The sequence below is a fragment of the Hylaeus volcanicus genome, chromosome 7, assembly GCF_026283585.1.
Source record: "Hylaeus volcanicus isolate JK05 chromosome 7, UHH_iyHylVolc1.0_haploid, whole genome shotgun sequence".
NCBI classification, from domain to species: domain Eukaryota; kingdom Metazoa; phylum Arthropoda; class Insecta; order Hymenoptera; family Colletidae; genus Hylaeus; species Hylaeus volcanicus.
The window spans coordinates 12,330,567-12,350,002 of record NC_071982.1 but is presented as its reverse complement, the minus strand read 5'-3'; the positions used below and the strand labels follow the sequence as shown (position 1 = coordinate 12,350,002).

Sequence of the window (19,436 nt, the reverse complement as noted above, 5' to 3'; positions counted from 1 at the left end):
ATGCCAATTTCAATACCATGGTCAAACGAGATGTCTTCAAGTACAAACAGAAAATTAATGATGATTCCACTTCTCTCATCTAACATTGTTACTGTAGCTTACAGAATTGACAATCGCAAGTCATTCATTTGAAATTTCTCTATTCAATTTTCTAGGTTCGAGCGGCTATATTTTTAAACATTTCAATAACAGAGAACCACAGGAAAATAAAAGTATTTTCATAACGATAATCACATATTTGCCGTTCATAGAATATTTCAGAAAAAGGCAAGGCTCCTCTAAAATTAATTATCTTCAGAGAATAATAGGAGATTAAATATTCCAAATAAATTGAAAATTACTCTAAATAAATTTGCATAATAGTAACGATATTTGCTGTTCATAGAATATTTTATAAAAAGGCAAGGCCCCATTTAAAGCAATTAACTTCAGGCCCTAATTAGCCCAGATCCACTACCGACTATAAAGTAAAGAAAAAAAAAGAGAAATATCACGGTCTACTGGTTTTTCCTCAGTCAACAGACGATACTTAATCTCGAACAGCTCGGTGTACGAGCAAGAAACAACCGTCATTCCTCGTCATACCACGTTCAAGAACACATTGGTCATCGCGCGCGATTGTTCTTATGTGCCTTTTACGACGACCTCGGACTAACTCGATCTCGCTATTACGCAGGAAGGAGGCGTGCAAGAAAAATAATAGCTGTCTCAAAAATGCCATCATGTTCGCGATTTAAAGACGTGACTGCGAACAGACACAGGGCGAGGCATTCAAAATACGGAGAGGGAATCTTATCTAGTTAGAAAATTTGGAGTAACGAGATTATAGATACGATACTATTAATTTACTGTTCATGAATTAGAGGTAAAAATTGGATCGATAGAAAGGAATATTTTATCGAGAAATTACATTTAGAAAAAGGCAATACTCATTGAGCCACGAACTTGAATTATAAAATCAAATTTCGTTATATAATCATTCGTAGAGAAGCAAACGAAAAATTCCCATGGCAATGATAGGTAAAATATGCACTTCGTGGAATATTTATGATGAGCTTGAAACTTACTTTAAAAACGTTCTCATTATTGTTTCATTATCGAGTACACCAAACATTATTATTTCTTATTATACTTCCATATGAGATAATAAAATCGGTCGGTTCGTTGTACTTTTTAGAGCATAACACATACTTCTTGTCCAACAGGCATTAAATTAAAGCTCGTTAACAAAAAGGAATTTTTAAAAATTATTCTTTATTAATAAGCACTTTATTATCTCCAAAACAAAATGTGACTTTGAAAATTATTTTTCACTTCCTCGGTCAAAATGAAGCATATTTCGTCGAATGACACATAGGAGCAACTTCTATTATCTATGAGAAAAAAATTCTTTAAAAATAAATAATTACATTTTCAAGTGACGCCAGAAAAATATTCAACCCAGAAGAATAATTCACAAAGAATATAAAGAATTGTTCAAAGTAAGCCTCTAACCAAATAAAATGCTTAAAAAAGTCTCGCTCCAATAAATAAATCATACTTAATATACAATAGACTCTGCGAATAATATTATAAAAATAATAAATGTGAAAATCCAAGCAACAGAATAATACAATATTCTTCAATTAAAAATTAGGAATAGAGACATTTTTTTAAATGAAACAAATTGTACAAAAAAATCTCCTCTCTTAGGAATCTTTCTGTCCCTAAAAAACACGTAAACAGTGCACCAATGGTCCCCTTCGACTCACGAGGCTTGAAGAAGAAACACTGCAAAACCTGCGTTTTCAGGCGAATCGCAATTAATGCCACACCGTGGATTGTCTACGAATTCACCTGACTGAATAATGGGAGTTTAATTAACGAGGTGCGGAAGTACGCAAGCGGCCGATGAAGCGAATTGGACGGGTATATCGTTACATATAACACGTGCGCACAGGTTTCCAGGTGTGTTGGTACATTCGAGAGAGGTGAAACTCTTGGTGTTAGTCTTATTGGATCGCGACAGATGGATTTGCAAAGTCCGCGTTCGCTATTGACATGGTTCCCATTCGTTACTCCTTCGCGTCGTCTTCGCCCAACCGTAATTATCGTTCGACGAAAACCTAAACTGGCTCGAATTTCGAGAATAGTCACCAAACGGAGGACTTTCTTACAACGTAAGGAAACATTCGAAGGCTAGGAGATTGTAAACATTCTTGTGTTCGAAGTGTCCTACGAAGCAATCGTGCGGTGTCGTTTACGTTACTAAGTAGTTTCAAACAAGTAAGGGGGCTTGCGAAGAGATTTCTTCCGTTTTATATGATTATATATTGACTATATCGTATATTGAAATTACAATAGTGGATCTTCAACGACCTTGAATGACCTCTAACCATAGACTACTATGCGTGACCCAAAATAATCTGTGAGACCAACCAAGAAATAATTATTAGATAGTGTCTGCTTTAATATAAACCAAAATTAAATTATTGCATTTTTGTCTCGTCTCTTTATGTCGAATAAATAATAATTACTCAAGTGGCTTCATTTACAATGCTACTTAGTGTACACCAGCTAATGGTTTGTACACGATTAAACATTATATTCAGTTAAAGAATTTTTGTCAAATGTATTCGTTTTTGTAGAATGTATTCGTATATCGATCAATTTCACACAAAAGTCTTTTGGGAGTTTCTTAACTTCTTTTCTTATAATCAATGATATTTTACATATTTTCGGAGGTCTCTAAAATAGATTCTATTCTAGAGATTTCCGAGAATATGTAGAATGTCATTGTTTTTAAAAAAATAAATTGATAAATTACATTTTACATAGTTTCTTTTGGAAATTGATCGGTGCACGAATACTTTCTACATCCACTGTAAATTCAATTTTCCACCTAACAACTCAGAGCAACTTTAAATACATATACATATACCAATTACTGATTATCACTCAGCAAAAAAGACTACTCTCCTGTATTTCATTTAAAATTTACTCCGCTTTTCCGAAAGATAATTACGCTGTTTAATTAATCATCGACAGGCGAGTGTTTAAGGAAATTTGTTATCAGTTATTGTTCCCCGCCTCGGAAAGGAACACGGAGGACTATTGGGAAAACGAAACGACTCGTTTTCATTGGACGTGTGGCACGTAAACCCTATCGATAGCATTCAATGAAGCACGCGCTGTGTCGGACTGAATAGGTATGCCAATATGCGGGTCTCATTTCCAATCCCAAATATCACGTGCAATGCTGTATAATGGCGCATTGAATTGCTTTGAAACTCGGGGCCTGCCTTTCCCACCTGTTTCATTGTCACGGTTTTCATTTAACGCGAAATAATGTTACATCGTTCTCGACTAACGTATCGTTCCTGGTGATTCTTTATCTTACGCGGATGGTAGGCTTTTCCTTTTATTTTTTGAATATCCCCTACAAATACTCACCCACTATCACGTATTTACGTATGCTATCGCTTATAAGTTAGAAATCGGAAACGTTGATTTTGTTTAAAACAATGAAACTCGAAGCATCGATTATAAGTAGATTACTAATTAGTGAGAACAACGATTTTCTTTTATATAAAATTCATTGTTACATTTTTTGCCCCAGCTGTTTATTCATTTTTGCCAGATAAAGTGAAGATGAGATTTATAGGAGGCTGCTGCACACGAAAGAACAAAAGGATGTATTTATAAATGCAAAAATCAGCTATGATAAAGCGTGGTAATCTATCAGGCTACGAACGTGAGAGAAAAGTTGTGTAAAAACAGTAAGTAAAAAAAGTCAGCAAAGCATTAAAAAATCTGTGAAGAAATAATTTCTTTTCTGGTCTAATAATACGAATTCAAAATAACAAGGAGATTTTATTAAAATTTAATTGGATTATATTTTCTTCGCGTTACTTATTAATAATGGAAAATAGGGTTTTTTCCCTCACAATATGCTTTCCACCGACGTGAGTAGACATAGTTTCTCACGATCACTGAAATTGAAGTATAATTTTCTGTGTCCCGGAAGTTTCGTTACTGTATTCTTTTATAATTATGAGCAATTTGTTACTTTCTCTTTTTTGCACAAATAATAGAACCACGAACATTTCCGCTCTTGTTATGATCGAGCAGCTCGTGTCGTAACACATCTGTTGCTACGTGTCACTTTTTAAATTTCTTTTATCGCGTATTTGAAACAAATTAAATCATATTCAATCAATAAATATGAAACACCCAACCAAATTTTAAAACGGTAGCAACAGGTATGTCGATAGAAACAATCGGGACAAATAAAAAATTAAATATCGAATGCAGTTTTGACAGACCAATCATAAAATTGTTAAGTAACGATTTAAAGTATTATTTTATGCCCGTCAGCATCGCAATGAATAAACACGTTGCCTCGATAATCACTAGCGGAACGTTCGAATACTTTAATAACACGAATAACTAATTTACGACTAATTTTGCTGAATAATAAGCGACAAGAATGGACGAGTCATTGACTGCCATAATTTAAAGTTCCCTCTCTTCCTGGAGTAAAGTTCGAGCTATTGCCGCGAGACGGTAGCACCTACGTACCATGCTTCGAGACTACGTCATCCTCCTTTGACAGAATATTGTGTTACTAAACATAATTACGAATGCGTAGCAGCCTTATTATCCTATTTATAGTTTACAACGCCACTGATGCGAGGAATTAAAAAGTCGTACGCCACTGACAAAAACTGTTTACGACCGTAATATAACCTCACCGATTGCGAACATTACAAAGCACTTTCATTAATCTTTGCACTCTTGCCACATATATGAATTATCCGCGAGATAATTACGGGATAATAAATCCGTTAAAAATACGTACGCGATATGATTCATCGAGTTATAAACACGAATTATTTAACGGTGACTTCGTATACACCTGGCAGCACTTCAACGCAAACAATATTTTTGTTTAACTCGTGGCGAATCACCACGTGGTCGGTATTAAACGAAATTAACGGGAAACACTGGCTATCGTCTTATTCGATCGTAATTGTACGCGAATCGTAGACAGAACGTCAAAAAAAGCACAAAACATAACGGTGTGGGATTACAGCTGGCACTTGAAGTCCACATCACGTTCTATCGATTATTCGACACACTTTCCAATACCGGGCCTATCTCTTGTACTTTTCTTTTTCGTACCGTCGAAAAGTATTAAAAAATAATAACAGTAACTTACCCACATACGAGCTCCCGTATTCGCCACTCTGTTTACGCTGTTCAGTGTCCGCCATATTGGGATACGAGTGACGCCACTTCCGTAACTGCGTGCATCTGTTTCACTACGTAGGTTAAAAAGTACTTCGTTACTGACTTTTACTTACTCGCGACACACACGCGATTGCTTGATAGTGGGACGTTAATTGAATGTAAATACGAAGGATAATAGTAATGAAAGTGAATCAGTTGCCGTGGGAAGCAACGGTAATACCTTCGCACAAAGTACCTTTCCCTCTTATTGTCCGTTATGCTCTCAGCACTTTTAAATCTTCGAAATGATTATTCGATTAGATTGTATACGTATCTAAAACCGATGTTTCCTCTGTAACAATCGTCCCGGAAGATATGTTTTTAAATCGTTATAAAGGGTTTGAATAATTTTGTTTCGATATAACGGCGAAGTTTCACATTCCAATTAAAATTTAATCGCGGTTTATTTCTCGACGTTTGAACGTTCACGTTACATATCGAAAGATTTATCGATCGCGCGCATGATAAATGCGTCACAATGCAGCAGGATGAGTAAACAGGCGATCGATAAATTTCTCAACTTTTATAACGAGAATAGATACGTTCGGAGCAACGTTTACCCGTTACAGTTCGAATGGAAAGTATCACGAATCGAAAACAAAAAATCAGTACACTGTAACAGTCTGTATTAATATTAATGACCGAGGAGCGTATTATTTAATGCTTTCGATGACGTAAACCGTGACAATTCCATCACCACGCGTTGAATAACCAGGAAATGAAAGAAACAAATGCAAAAAGAGCATTCGAATGTTATTGAGATTATCGTTTGCTAATAAACTAATTTACACCGACAGTTTCATAACTTTACTAAATATTTAATTCGTATAAAAGTCTTGATGTAAATGATGGCGAAACAAATTAGTATGATATGCCCAAGGAAGGCGTATCGAAATAAAATAATATACGTATTAAACGTCTTCACAGTGTTGTAAACATTGAACTACTTTAAAAACAGCGGAATTAAAGTTAAGTTGCTCTTGACATTTCGTGTCTCATAAGAAAGTCATACGGGTCTATACGGTACGTTACAAAATATAGGTTTGTTTATATGTTCGTTTGTCCAGTTTAAAAATATTTATAAAAAAATATTTATCGACACTATACGTTGAACCTACCAAATACGCTCCTGGCTGGAGACAGCGGACGAATGAGACACTGTTATAGCACGTGGTTTTATTTACCCGAGTCACCTCGCTGGACGAAGTACAGTACGAGTCAGTGACCTAATTTACGTCTATTTATTTTTGATATGTAAGCTGATACATTGTGCTAAGCGTTTAATTTGTCTGCGTTTATATCAAGCGTATCAACAGGACTGGCGATGGAGTTACTAGCACCTCGATACAACCACTAATTTAAAAATTATACTACAAATTAAAAGTAAATGAAATCTAGCTTTTAAATTAGAAATATCGTTAACAATGTTACCTTGTAAGAAGATTGTAATAGGTTTAAAGATTTAATTAATTTATTATTTGATTTGAACATAAATAAATTCATGATTACATAATTGATCAAGCTGTAGGTTCTTTTTCGAAAAATAAAATAATATTCATGCATCAAAAGGTTAATATTTCATTTTTTATGGATCCCTAGCGAAAGGTGCTCCGAATGAATCTGCTTCGCCGGCCCTGCCAGTGGCGCAACAAGGGGTGGTGCGGCGCGTGCGAAACACGCGGGCCTCTAATTTGGAGGACCTCGAATTTATAAGAAATAATCACGAATATAATATCAGTAAATGGTTGAAATGATATAGTACGATGACGAGATACCAATTTTTCTGAATATTTCTCTAAACTGTACACGTTGATCATGAATGCAAGTTTTGTAATAAATGTCGAATAAAACGGAGTAAAATTGTATTAAACTGAGAAATACTGTTGGATATTCCTCCAAATCTAAAGATATCTTGTCTATGATCGAATGAGATTCAAAATGACTAATATCACTTCCAAAAGGGGAGTACAACACACGGGCTTCAGAATATCGCGCCACGCTACTGAACCCTGCATACCAAATTCACAAAAAGTACAAATGGGACGTAGTTACAACTAAACTAACATTATCGCTTATATTCTGTTGAATCCGACGAACCACAGAGACCTACATTAACAAGAAGTAAAGGGGCAAGGCAACAAAAGGGAGATCTAACCTTAATCCCGGTGTTTTTCGGGTACACGAGTCCACAGCGCTGCGAAGGCGTTTAACACGCGTACTATTTTGGTTCGATACGGCTTCCTCGGTACGATATCGAAACAGCTCGATGCACCATTGTTTACACCACAATTATGTTACAGAATCATGTACTTGTTAGCGCGTTATCAAACACTCGGTGTGCAAACTATCTCGGGCAAACGGGGGCGCGCAGTCGTCCCTTAGCCCGTTCGTCTGATTCGCGGTTTCGGCGGAGCGCGGCACTACTTTCGCCGGCGGATGTGATTTGATCCCGGCGGTTGCGCGGTCGCAGATTCCCTATGGTGGAATGTGGATGCTGTGCGCGGTGGTTTGTTTCGTACGCGAATTACAGGGTTCGTTTTGCCGGTGATCGAATGTCCCGGACCCGTCGAGCGTATCGTCCTTGCGAGCTGACAGCGGCACGGTGCGATCATGCGGCCTGACGGAACGTACGCGCGCATTGACAATTACGCGCGAACGAGCGCAGAGTGGCCGAGCACGGGCTAGTAAACAAATGTCAGAACGGAGGACGAGAGGGAGAGAGAGAGAGGCAGGGAGGGAAACGAAACACTACCGTGCCCGTTCCAGCGCGAAACAGTGGCGTAACATTGGTGCCTTTCGATCGGGCCGCTTGATATTTCTTCGCGTCGTTAAGGGAAACGTCACGCGTGCATTTTTTTTCGGCTGCTCGACGCGCGTGGAACGTGTGCCCGTGCATTGTCGTCGTGACGTCAGGTGTCACGAGCCCTGTGTTCCGCCGAGTGCCGTGCATCAGCTGCGTGCCAGCTGCATACCCGATCTGTCAACTTTCCGTTTTCGTTTCTTTTTGACACCGGACGTCGAATTTGTCGGTGTTCCGCGAAGCGTTTAACGCGCGCGCACACGTACCCCGGTCAACGAGTTCTCGTGCGTGTTATCGGTGTTCCCGTGTGAAAAATGTTTGTAACGTGTCAACGCGTGTGATATGTTGCGCTCCGCGTACGGGTGAAATCGTGAGTGGAGATACACTGATCTCGGTCCCTTTAAATCCGACGAAGGAACGCGCGTGCGACGCACACAACGTTAGTGGCCCTTTGGGCCCTGTTGACGTGGTATTTAAATCATTCAGCGGGCCTCGGTCCCTTTGGGACAGTGTTTCTCAAACCGGGGACCCCTTGGGCTTTCGATCAGTTTTTACATTTCGCGGTAATAGGGATTGCTAGTACTATTCGATAACAGAATTTCTGCGTTATTGCATAGTATTAAATAAATCCCTAGATGGCTTTGAATGCTCGAAATATAAATTGTACTCTTTAAGACAGTGTTAACGTTTCATTTCAACGTGTAAGTTTGCAATTGAGTTCAGTTTGAATTAAGGGTGTACGTGAATATGATGTTTGAAAAACACTGTTAACGTTGTTTGGCGCCTTTCGAAAAAGCCCTTCGCGCGTTTATTGGTCCTACTCGACGCCGCGCTCTTTTTCTATCTCGAAACCGGTACTGTGCAATCGCGGTTGTATCGCCATCAGCCACGAGAACGAGATCTCGAAGTTCGACCGAGATTCATGGTGAGACGCGGTCGATCTGCTTTTCCCTCGCGCTTCGTTTTACTTTTTCACCTGGTTTCGTCGCGCTTTGAGGTTAGAAAATTATGTAACACCAAACGACTGCTGAACCTGCTTGGCTCGGAATGTGGGATTTGTTCGCAGCTTCCGGCGAGACGTACTTAACTCGGTGAGTGACTGCAATTTCATTATTATTAAATATAATTGTTAAATATGCATAAACAAGCATGTCGACATGCTTGTTGCCAATGTGACAGAAGGACTTGTTCTCTGAAGTTGTTTTAAGGGGTTAGTCGCAGTCAGGTAAATGAAAACGGACACTTTCTTGTGTGTGTGTGTTTTTTTAAGGTATTAAATAATAATTTTTCTGAATGAAATGTAAATATATTACAAAGTATGTCTTAAGGAACTATAAAAGAATTTTTGTTTTAAAAAGTGGTTAATTCATTTGGTCATAACAGTTTGCGGTGAGGAACATTTATTCAAACTGGTGCAGCTGAAAACAAAACTAAAGGTAAATTTAGAAAATATATTAGACTAACGGGACCCTGATCGAAGGATTTTCTATTTTCTTGTATACTTTTTTCTTGATCCTGTATCGAATCGTTTAATTTTAGTGGAAAAATTAAAAATCAACTTCAAACGTACGTCATCTAGTTTTAAATTAATATTTTCCAAAATCCTTTGTTCAGGGACCCGCTAGACTGATCTATTTTCGAAATCTACCTTTGTTTTTGTTTTCAGGTAAACTAGCGTAGAGAAATCTTGCTCACCGCAAACCTATGTTTTTAAATCATCGTCTACGTCATCGGCTTTTTAGTTCTTTAAAACATGCTTTATAATATACTTAATTGTTACTTATGCAAATTATTATTTAATAACTAAAAAAAAAATCACAAAGAAATGTCGTTTTTCCTTTTACTGACTGCGACTAACCCCTTAAGCTTCATCAGTAATAATAAACATCAGAGGAACAAAGTTTTTACGACGGAAGTTGTCACTCGTTGCACGTGCGTGTGACTACAGTTTTACGGAGGATTTAACCTATTCACTGCGAGGCAAATTTAAAACGTTTTGCCTTGGGCGTCAAGATTCAAAGGGCTAGTTTCTCCTTTTTCGTTTTTGCCGGCTTTCGAGAGTTCGTTAGAATAAGTACCCCTATCGGTGGCGACTGGTACTAATAATCAGTTATTAGGCGCCCGTTTGTCGTTTTAAAAATCCATCACCTTCTGGTGTGGCCCTTAGGCAAGGTGCGAACCCTTGGAGAACATATTAGAGCTACTGTCAATGCGATAGTCGAAGATATCAAAAGTTATCATGACTTCGTTGCGATAGGAGAGAAATTGGAGTGAAAGTAGTTCAAAATTGTATACATTAGTGACAATTGAATTGGAGAATATAGAGAACGTTACTATAGAGGCTGTTTAAAGTGAAGTGATTAAATCTCTCACGAGGGGATGAAGCTATCAAAAGATTGTTTTTATTGAAAATATTTGGTAGAAAAGGGAGCATTATACGGGGTAAATAATTTTATTTTATTTTATGAATGGGTCCTATTTATACGTTTTATTAAAAAAAAAATATATATATATAATAGGTGTAAGCATATTATTTGAATCTTCACAATTTTACATTGAATTAGTAAAACAGGCACTTAAAGCAATTCATTTTGAATGAATCGTGACAAACATAATACAAATTTTTCATATATCTATCTTCGAAGTGGTACAACACATATTATATTAATATGTTTATTCGGTTGATGTGGTAGTAAACAACATTGTTAGAAAAATAATATTGTAAAGAATATTTAGATTCTTGAGTGGCCACAAATAAGTAACTAAAAACACACAAACTTGTTTGTCAGAGTCCACGTAAATTATATCGAATAAATGGAGCACAACGTAGGGATGTTCAACCCTTAAATTATTTAATTCCAGTCATTTCGAGATAACTTAAAAACGTGTAGTCACGGTGCATGCTTAAAAAGGTTAAAAGGGAGGATTATCATGAATTATTAACGTAATAATGAGGCAGAGGTCCCTGGTGGATCTCGCGACGACTAAGGGTTAAAGAGGGTCCCTGAATAAATGGAGCAATTCTATAGGGATTTTTTTTTTTTTGCAGTTATAAATCTGTATGAAAGCGAATTTAGAGATTAAACAAATCGTTGCCTTGTCGGTTAACTATTTTTAGACAAATTTCATTGATTCTGTCAATGATGCGCGGCACTCTGATACGATTGTGTTACGTTTGCTTGAGCAACCGTGAAATTCGAGACTACTTAATCGTCACGCGGACCGAGTTGCATTCACTAGCGCGAGTAATAGTCGCGTCACGTCTCGGTGAGGTAACGAAGGACATTTTATAATTGTCGATGTGATTAATGAGAATCATCTGCGCACGAAATCAACACGTGACAGAACATTTACGAACAATGTATCTACTTACGAGTGTAATTCAAATTACAAATAGGAAGCAGTCGGAAAGTAGCCCGAAAATTAATTATGTACCGTTGTTGGTTGTCGTTCGTTCTTATTTAGCAGGCAAATGAAAAATTGTCACTTACAGAAGGTTCCTCGAAAATCTGATTATTTGTTTTCTGCTGTGGAAGTTATTTATGAGTAGACTGCGGATGTTTATGCATTAATAGCAAGCGAGAATGTGGGAAAATATATGTGGAAGGATGTGCATGGATAAGTATATAAAATATCAACAATAACAGTTTGCAAGAGTAGAAGTACGCTCATTTAAATCCCAATTCCTTATCAAACATTCTCAATCTTTATGAGTCAACCCAATAAAAGGTGAAAATGTTACTAAACACTGTATTACGTAAAAAATGGAATAAAAGCTCGAAAGCTGTCCCAGAGAGTCCAAAACAAAGGTTGCGATCAAGGTCTTCCACTTTATCGGGCGAATTAAAGCAACAAACGTACCCCTCAATTAATTACTATTATCCCCTAATCATACGGTGCAACGCACTCGCGTAATCATCCACTCGAAGGGAAATCAATCTCACGTCCCAGCAATTCCCCGAAACCGCAATAGTCGGTGCAAAATATCGATGCGCTTAAAATCACCGGCCCGTAATTATCCACCGCGCTTAATTACTCTCCCACGTTTCTTTTCGGGGCATTTTCTTCTTATTCGCCGGGCTCGCAGAAGGAATTCTCGCCGGTGCCTCGTTTTTCACCGGTTCGGTCCTTTCACTTACGGGGTCATCAATCTCTTGCCGGGTTTTCCGACGCGTCGGCGTTACCTGTAGGAGAGCTCGTATGCAGTCACGAACCCTCATCACTAACCGTTTCTCTTTTCCTTTCTTCCTCGGAGCTTTCCGGTTCTGTTATGTAACTTTTCATTATTATTACTCCAGCGCCGAAACATCGGGGTCAGGAGGGTAGGGGATTCGAGGAAACGTGCCGTAAATCTACTTTTCTTGCCAAGTCCGCTGCACTGTCCCCAGTTTGCGGGATATACGCGACTGTGGGGAAAGTATTACTAATTATTAATGTTGCGAGGGAGGTAAGGAGGGAAATAGATTAGGATAGTCGTTGGGGCAACTGTGCAATGGTCGATAGAATTTATTTCTTTGTTTGGAATGTAGGCAAAACTGGCACGGTAGGAAATTAGTGTAATATTGTAGATTGGTAGCGATGAATAACCGAGACGTAGATAGGGGACGTACATTTCTATCAGTTCTACCAGTGATGGGCAAAACCCTAGAATTCGAATAAATCTGAAGTTTGCCGACATGCTTGTCTTGTTTTCTCCTTTGAATATTTTCCAAAAAAGGAAACGAGACAAACGCATCGGCAAACTTCAGATTTATTCGAAGTCTAAGGTTTCACCCATCTCTGAGTTCCACTAATGCGGAGAAAACGTTGGAAAGAAGAGAATTTAAAAAATAAGTATGAAACTTGGAAGCTAGGACCTTGTCATCGAACCAACAGAGATGAATTCATTTCACTATTGCTGGAACATTAGAACATGATCTGTTAATAATAATATTTCTCCCTCCCTACCAAGCAATTCCATTTTTTTTTTTACTATTTGGTTTCTTAATTGTTTCCTGCAATCTATTACAAAAGGTAACAATAGTCAATATTCTTGTCCTTTCAGAAATTAACGTGTACCGTAGATATTTCACTTCCTTGTTTCATATCTTTTTGTCTTCCTCATATTTAATAAATTCTTATCACATATTCCAGACCACTTTCCATCAACCTATTGTCACACTAAAACCTTAGAAGCCATTACTGTTCTCAAATGATTCGAATCTTTCCACTCGAGCAATTTCATATAAACACCAAAAAAAAAAAAAAAAAAAAATGATGTTTTTGAGTGATAACGTTTAGTAATTAGGAGATCGCAGAAGGAAGCAACGTAATCGTGCGTACCCACGATGGTGTATACTTGCGCGAACCTATGCAAATCCGCGGGAACGTTTCGCAATTTCAGGCCAGTTATCGTTTCCTTCGGTACGAATTTAATTACAGTGGTAGGTTCGTTACAGAACGTATCGTTATCGCTACCGTATGATTTGGTTATCGCCGAGGACTCATACGCGAACTGCCTGGCGTTTTTACTTCGAGGAAATACCCAAGGCAAGGATACGTCGGCAATGAACGTTCTCGGGTGAAGGTATTAATGTCGTGTTTAACAAACCGTAGTTCATTTTTATTCATGAAGTCGTTGAGGTGTGTTAACCCTCCGTGATTCGTCTGTCTCACGCAATGAGTCAGGGATAGGCGAACTGAGGCCCAAAGGCCTGTTCCGAATCAGATTTCAAGCGTATTAAACGGTTACGCCACTCTGGTATCAAAAAATCGAACTCTGGTTTCTTTGTTTCGATATCAAAAGTGTAAGGGCAGTTTTGAGCTTTAAAAGTAATCAAACTCTTCTTTAGAATGGTAATCAGTGTGTAAAATGTAGTGATTTAATTCGCGTGTTATTATAGATGCATACTATCGTGGAAAAGCGTGTACCGCACTTTTGAGAACGTATTTTAAGTTTTCTTGGGCGTCGTCATGTTCGAATTTAAGTAGCTTTCTACCACTCGTATCTTCTATTGTTCTCTAACAATAGAGATCGGTGATCTCTAATTTCTAATCGTAGGTACACGATTAGGTTCAGAGATTTCCTATCCTCGAGTGCAAAGAGAAACGCTCGGTGATCATGTGTCATCACTTGTCTGTAGAATGTGTATCTTGGGGAGCACATATCCTTGTATTGCTCAAGCACGTAGAACACGTAAATCATCATCATTGTCGTGACTGTGGACAGCAGCCATTTCCGAATATTAGATTCGGGGACACAGGGTTTGTCGATGGCTTAGATAGGCCATTTAGTGAAGTAATTGTCCAGCAAATATTAGATCATGGCCCAGGAACCCTATCAAGCGATTCTTCTCCTTAAATTGTTAACATCAAACTGATCTTAAACAATTTTTTGTTTTGTTCGTTTATAGACGCCACATAGAAATCGAATCACTAGAGAATTAAATTCAAGAATCTTGTATTGATATTTAAATACACGTTTTAATCCAAAACAAAGCGAAATTTCGCAGAACAAGTATCGAATTTAATAAGTACATTTTTTCGTCGAGATATATTTTAAAATACTTAGAAATCTGTGTTTTCTTTTAGTGTAGATGATAACTTGAGAATGTTTTATACGATACATACCTATTAACCCTTTGCACTCGAGAGGTGACTCTCAGTCACTACTAGGTTCTCTTTAGGTTTAATTTCTTTGAAACTCGAAGTGTCAATAAAATGATTATCACTGAGACAAAGGTGGCCTGATTCTCAAATCTCAAATTAAGGATCTCATTTTTGAAGTCAATATAATCTTAGCATTCGTGGAAATAGAATGCTAAGAAAGCATCTCGAGTTGCTGATAGATACAAGAAAAAAGTGCCTCGTGTGCAAAGGGTTAAGTTCAGTACTTGTAATGTAAAATTACGAATGATTTGGATTAAAACGTGTATTTAAATCTCGAAAAAGGATCTTTGTTAGTTAGCGATACAAGAAAAGTCTGAAATGGCAAAAATGGTAGCATCTGAAGCGTTCACCATTTAAGATGGGACTCGAAACTTCCATCGCGAGGTTCTATAAAATTGTGACGATCGAGGAACTAAATTCGAAAAAGTATGTTGCCCAAGATCCGATTTCACGGAGGATCTGAATCATTCTTCGGAGTTTTCGAGGTTTCCACGATGCGACGTCGTGGTACAAGTATACCCAATAGGTTCGGGACACGTGCCAAAGATTGCACTTCCGAGATTCGAGGTTACTCACGTTGCTCCGTTGGTTATGCAAGAGACTGGAGCTTTACCCATCGGTTTTATTCATGTTTTATCGGTTTTATACACATCTTAGGACTGTACCTCACACTTCCGTATGAACTGTGAATCTTGAAATGCTCGTGGACTGTGAATAACCATGAATGAATCTCGTTGGAGCCTGACCAGAAATGAGCAAAATTCACGTTTAGATGAAACTGTAAATAACAGAGAATACAAATTTTACCCATTTTTGGTACAGACCTTCGGGTGAACTATTCAATTCGATACCTCGCGCTCTATTTATTCGTTATTCGTTGTATAAAAACTTGAATTTGGATTACAAAATGAAATATCTCACAATGAATAGACACGAATTCTCTGTTCAGTTCAATAATTCGCTACCGTTACTTTCGATCGTTCAAATGAAATATTTACGTAGACATTTGCATAAATAAAAATTTCACCGTTTAGTCGAATGATTCTTAATCGTCGTTCATTGAACGAATAAACAATTTACAACATTTATAAACACTCGTAATAAAACGTTTACTCGGGGTGTTTTGTATACGATTTCCCAGTAAATCGATGTGCAATAAATAATAGCGGTTGATTATCGAGTGGACACCTTTGTCCCAGGAGGCACGCTATATTTCAATGTGTACATCGCGTGCTAGAGCATCGCGACGAGAGAGATTCACGCACCATCGGCGATAGCGTCGAAGTAATTGCAATTAAAATTTGTTTCGCGAAATTGGTTACCCACATTCCGTGTTCCCGCCTTTTCTCTTGTCCATCAGTTCGAGGCTTTTAGCGCGGCCGCTTCTGTTTTCTTTTTATTATCCTCTCTCCTGGGCAGATCGAAAATCGTAATTAGTAGCTCGTTCGCGCGACTCATTCTCCCTCTCATCTCTCGCTTCTTTCTTTTTTTTCTCCATCGCCCTCCCCCGCTCCGCGGCTGTAATTAACAACGCGCAGTTGATAATTGCGCGTCTACTGTACGCCCCGACCCGGGTCGATTTAAACGTTCACGGGCAGACACGTTTTCGGCAAACCCTACACTTTCGGGTCCACCTCGATTCGTTTTCCCTCGAACGAAGACCGTTTAATTGAAATGTAAATTGTTTGATCGAACCACCGCAATATAGTTGATTTAACGAACGTATTGCCTTCCCGTTGAAATTACATTTGCTCAACCGTCGATCCTCCGCGAAATAAAAACACGACCCGGTACGTTACAACGATCGGGGACCTGTTTAAACGCCCTCCCTCCTCTCCTCTCAACCCTCCGTGACGTTTTATTGTTTCGATAATTGCATGAATTTTCAATTATAGGTGGTTCCGGGGTGGCTTAATCGGTTTCTATGACTTTTGATGGGGGAACTGACACTTTGTCAGCGTGTGGTTCGACTGTGGATGCTTATGCAAATTTGTACTTACTTAATAGATTTACTGGACTTATGTTTCCTCTTCTAAACGTTGTAACGTCTATTTTATTGTTTATATTTTATGCTTCGAGAATAAACATTTCGCTGTCTCCCATTGTATTCGATGGGAGACAGCGAAATTCACGCTAGTGAATTCAATGCTAGTCACTGTGTCTAAAAATGACAAATATTCACTTTATGTAGTTTGAGAAGTAGGGTGATATTAATTCATATTCAAGTTGAACTAGGGGGGGGGGGGTTCGGATAATATTCTTTTCAATATAATATTTTAGCTACAGTTGTTAGCCTATGTCTAAACTAGTGACACACTGTATCACTATTGAAAAAGTCTGATTCGCCGTGAAAATTCGCGCGGCGAATTACCAATAACATTTCCAGTTACGATCGTTAATAATGTTTGATCGAATACTAGATGTAGCTGTATACGTTACAAACGTTTAATCAATTCAGAGGTATTAATTTTAATTGCATCCCGAAGTTTCGGATTGTAATTCCAATGTTTTTTTTTTTTTTTTTTTTTTTTTTGAGGAAGTAGTACTCCCGAACACGAAAGACATTAATTGCTGATTAAACGTTGATTATTAAACCCCGATAACGCGCCACGCGGGTCTGTTGAATCGTAAACTCGATGTAAAGAGCTCGTAACCGCCGAATGCGATTGTCCTTGCAACCATTTCCGGTCGGAACTGCCGTTCCCTTATTCCTGGCCGTTGCTTCGCTGTCTATAGTTATTTACCGAGTTTTCGCGGTATTAAATAATCGAAATTGAATTCGGAGCGCGGATCGCGCGCATCAGGGTGCAGTTTTCCCCATTTGAAATTCAATGCGCCCTGTTCGAGCTTGTTCGAGTAGCCGGTGCCCTCGTATACTCGATATTTATTGCATCTTCGGGGAATTTGAGGAATACGTACGGGGGGATTATCGAACGCACGGAGATCAGAACTCCATGAATTGTTAAACGTGTGGCATCGAACGCGGAGAAACTCTATCGCGTGAAACTTTATTTATCGGAGTTGTTTTGTGTTTCGGGTCGTTAGAAGATGCAGTTTTGCATGATTACCGAAGTATTCCTTGGCAGTTTAAACTGTAAAAGTGGTATAGTGATAGAAGCGTTGGAATTGAGCGATGTTCCTCGCTGGTTGTCGTGGTGAGAGGTATTAAGGCTTCGACGATCCAGCTTTAAAGATTTAAGACACCGATTCTGGCTTCGGCTGTTTACTAAAGCATATAATCTGCTTGTCATATTTAATTCTTGTTGATTGCAAGAGATGCAGCAGTAGGAAGCATATATGTAGATCCTATTTTATACTTGAACGTCTTGTCTCTAATGTATCAGGTCTTCCTCGGTAAATATAATACAATAATAAGATTCTATAACCTGAAGTAAGTGAGAAGTAAAAATGTGATTACAAGAGCGAGGAAAAGAATGATTAGAGATAGGAATAAATGATAAATGATACACATACAGTGAGTCCTATAAATATTCGCACCCTCTGTGTTTATTCAAGGAATTTGTCTAAAGTAAATGATAGGTTTGATGTTTTCAAATTAATTTTTCATTATATATATATACAAGTGTAAAGTTTATCCATGTACATATTTTTAACGAAACATTTGTTTGTAAACATCGAACCTATTATTTAATTTACACAAACTTCTTCAATACATATAGAGACTGACTGTATATACATGTATATATTTTTTATTAACATAATACAATGTAACATCATGTTGACACAATTTATATGCAAATATCTATAATTCTTAAATAATGTAACAATTCAGAAACCGTTCATGCCACTCAACTTTTTATCATATTTTGATTTCAATATACGAATTAGTAATACAATTACATCATAAAATATAATTGTAATATACAGCTATCCTATTTTACAAGACTTGCATCCATACAGCTAGTACACAATATAAAATAGACTTTCTCCGTGAATTCTCAGACATTATTTCTTTCCCTTTTTTAATTCCGTTTCCCACGTGGTCCCGTTCCCATCTAAAATACAATTTCTCCGTGGAAGTCGTAGGAGTATAAGGATTCTTTCAAGAGATCCTATCCTATTTCGACTTTGTGTGATTTGAATATCTTCGTATTCTCGGGGTCTCAATTTTCGATAAGGCAGCGATTTCGAGCGAACGAAATTGACCGCGGTGAAAAGCAAACTTCCATCGGGTTCTCCCAAAATTTTCCCAAGTAATACCTACGTATTTTCCATACGTTGCATGATCCATTACGAGCGTTGACTATCGACGCGCGCCCAAGCTTGCCTCACGTGTCCGCGATATTTCAAGGATACTGGACCAGTTCAACGAGTGACCGTTATAAATCATAATAAAACGTTGCACTTTCGTGCTATCGCTCTCGAATGGTAAATTTCTCAGGGGCGTAATAACAACGAAAAGTGGTCGCCTTGGGGTGCGATTAATGTCGTCGCTGCGTAAAAAATGGTCAATACTTTCCTCTCCTTCGCAAAGTGTGCACTGCGAACGCGAGGAATATTTTTTAACTATAATATGTATTCGTAACCGTCGTCGATGTCGAGCTTTCGGGGTTAAAACTGGTCAGGGTGGCCACGAGCTGTACTGGATTGCAATTCCTAGAGAAACACTTTTAAAACACTGTGTCTAAAAATGACAAATATTCACTTTATGTAGTTTGAGAAGTAGGGTGATATTAATTCATATTCAAGTTGAACT

At 38.0% G+C, this 19,436-nt stretch overlaps 2 protein-coding genes across 6 annotated transcripts in view; one reads left to right on the top strand and one right to left on the bottom strand.

Moving 5' to 3' along the window:
• Positions 1-7,815, bottom strand: part of LOC128880024 (proteasome subunit alpha type-5-like) — a 198,024-nt gene extending 190,209 nt beyond the window's left edge. Inside the window, exons 1-2 of one of the 4 annotated variants that reach the window (XM_054129651.1) lie at positions 7,800-7,815; positions 5,201-5,303 (exon numbers count right to left, since the gene is read on the bottom strand). In XM_054129651.1, coding sequence (XP_053985626.1) covers positions 5,201-5,255 — 55 coding nt within the window. In that variant the 5' untranslated portion in view covers positions 5,256-5,303; positions 7,800-7,815. Of the gene's footprint in view, positions 1-5,200; positions 5,304-5,452; positions 5,535-7,426; positions 7,698-7,799 lie in introns of those variants that run through there. The other 3 variants (XM_054129653.1, XM_054129649.1, XM_054129650.1) reach the window with 3 other exon arrangements.
• Positions 7,816-7,817: 2 nt separating this feature from the next.
• LOC128880023 (uncharacterized) overlaps positions 7,818-19,436 on the top strand; it is a 678,051-nt gene continuing 666,432 nt past the window's right edge. Inside the window, exons 1-2 of one of the 2 annotated variants that reach the window (XM_054129644.1) lie at positions 7,818-8,634; positions 8,707-9,162. The gene's annotated coding sequence lies outside the window, so the exon portion shown is untranslated. Of the gene's footprint in view, positions 9,163-19,436 lie in introns of both variants that reach the window. The other variant, XM_054129647.1, reaches the window with a different exon arrangement.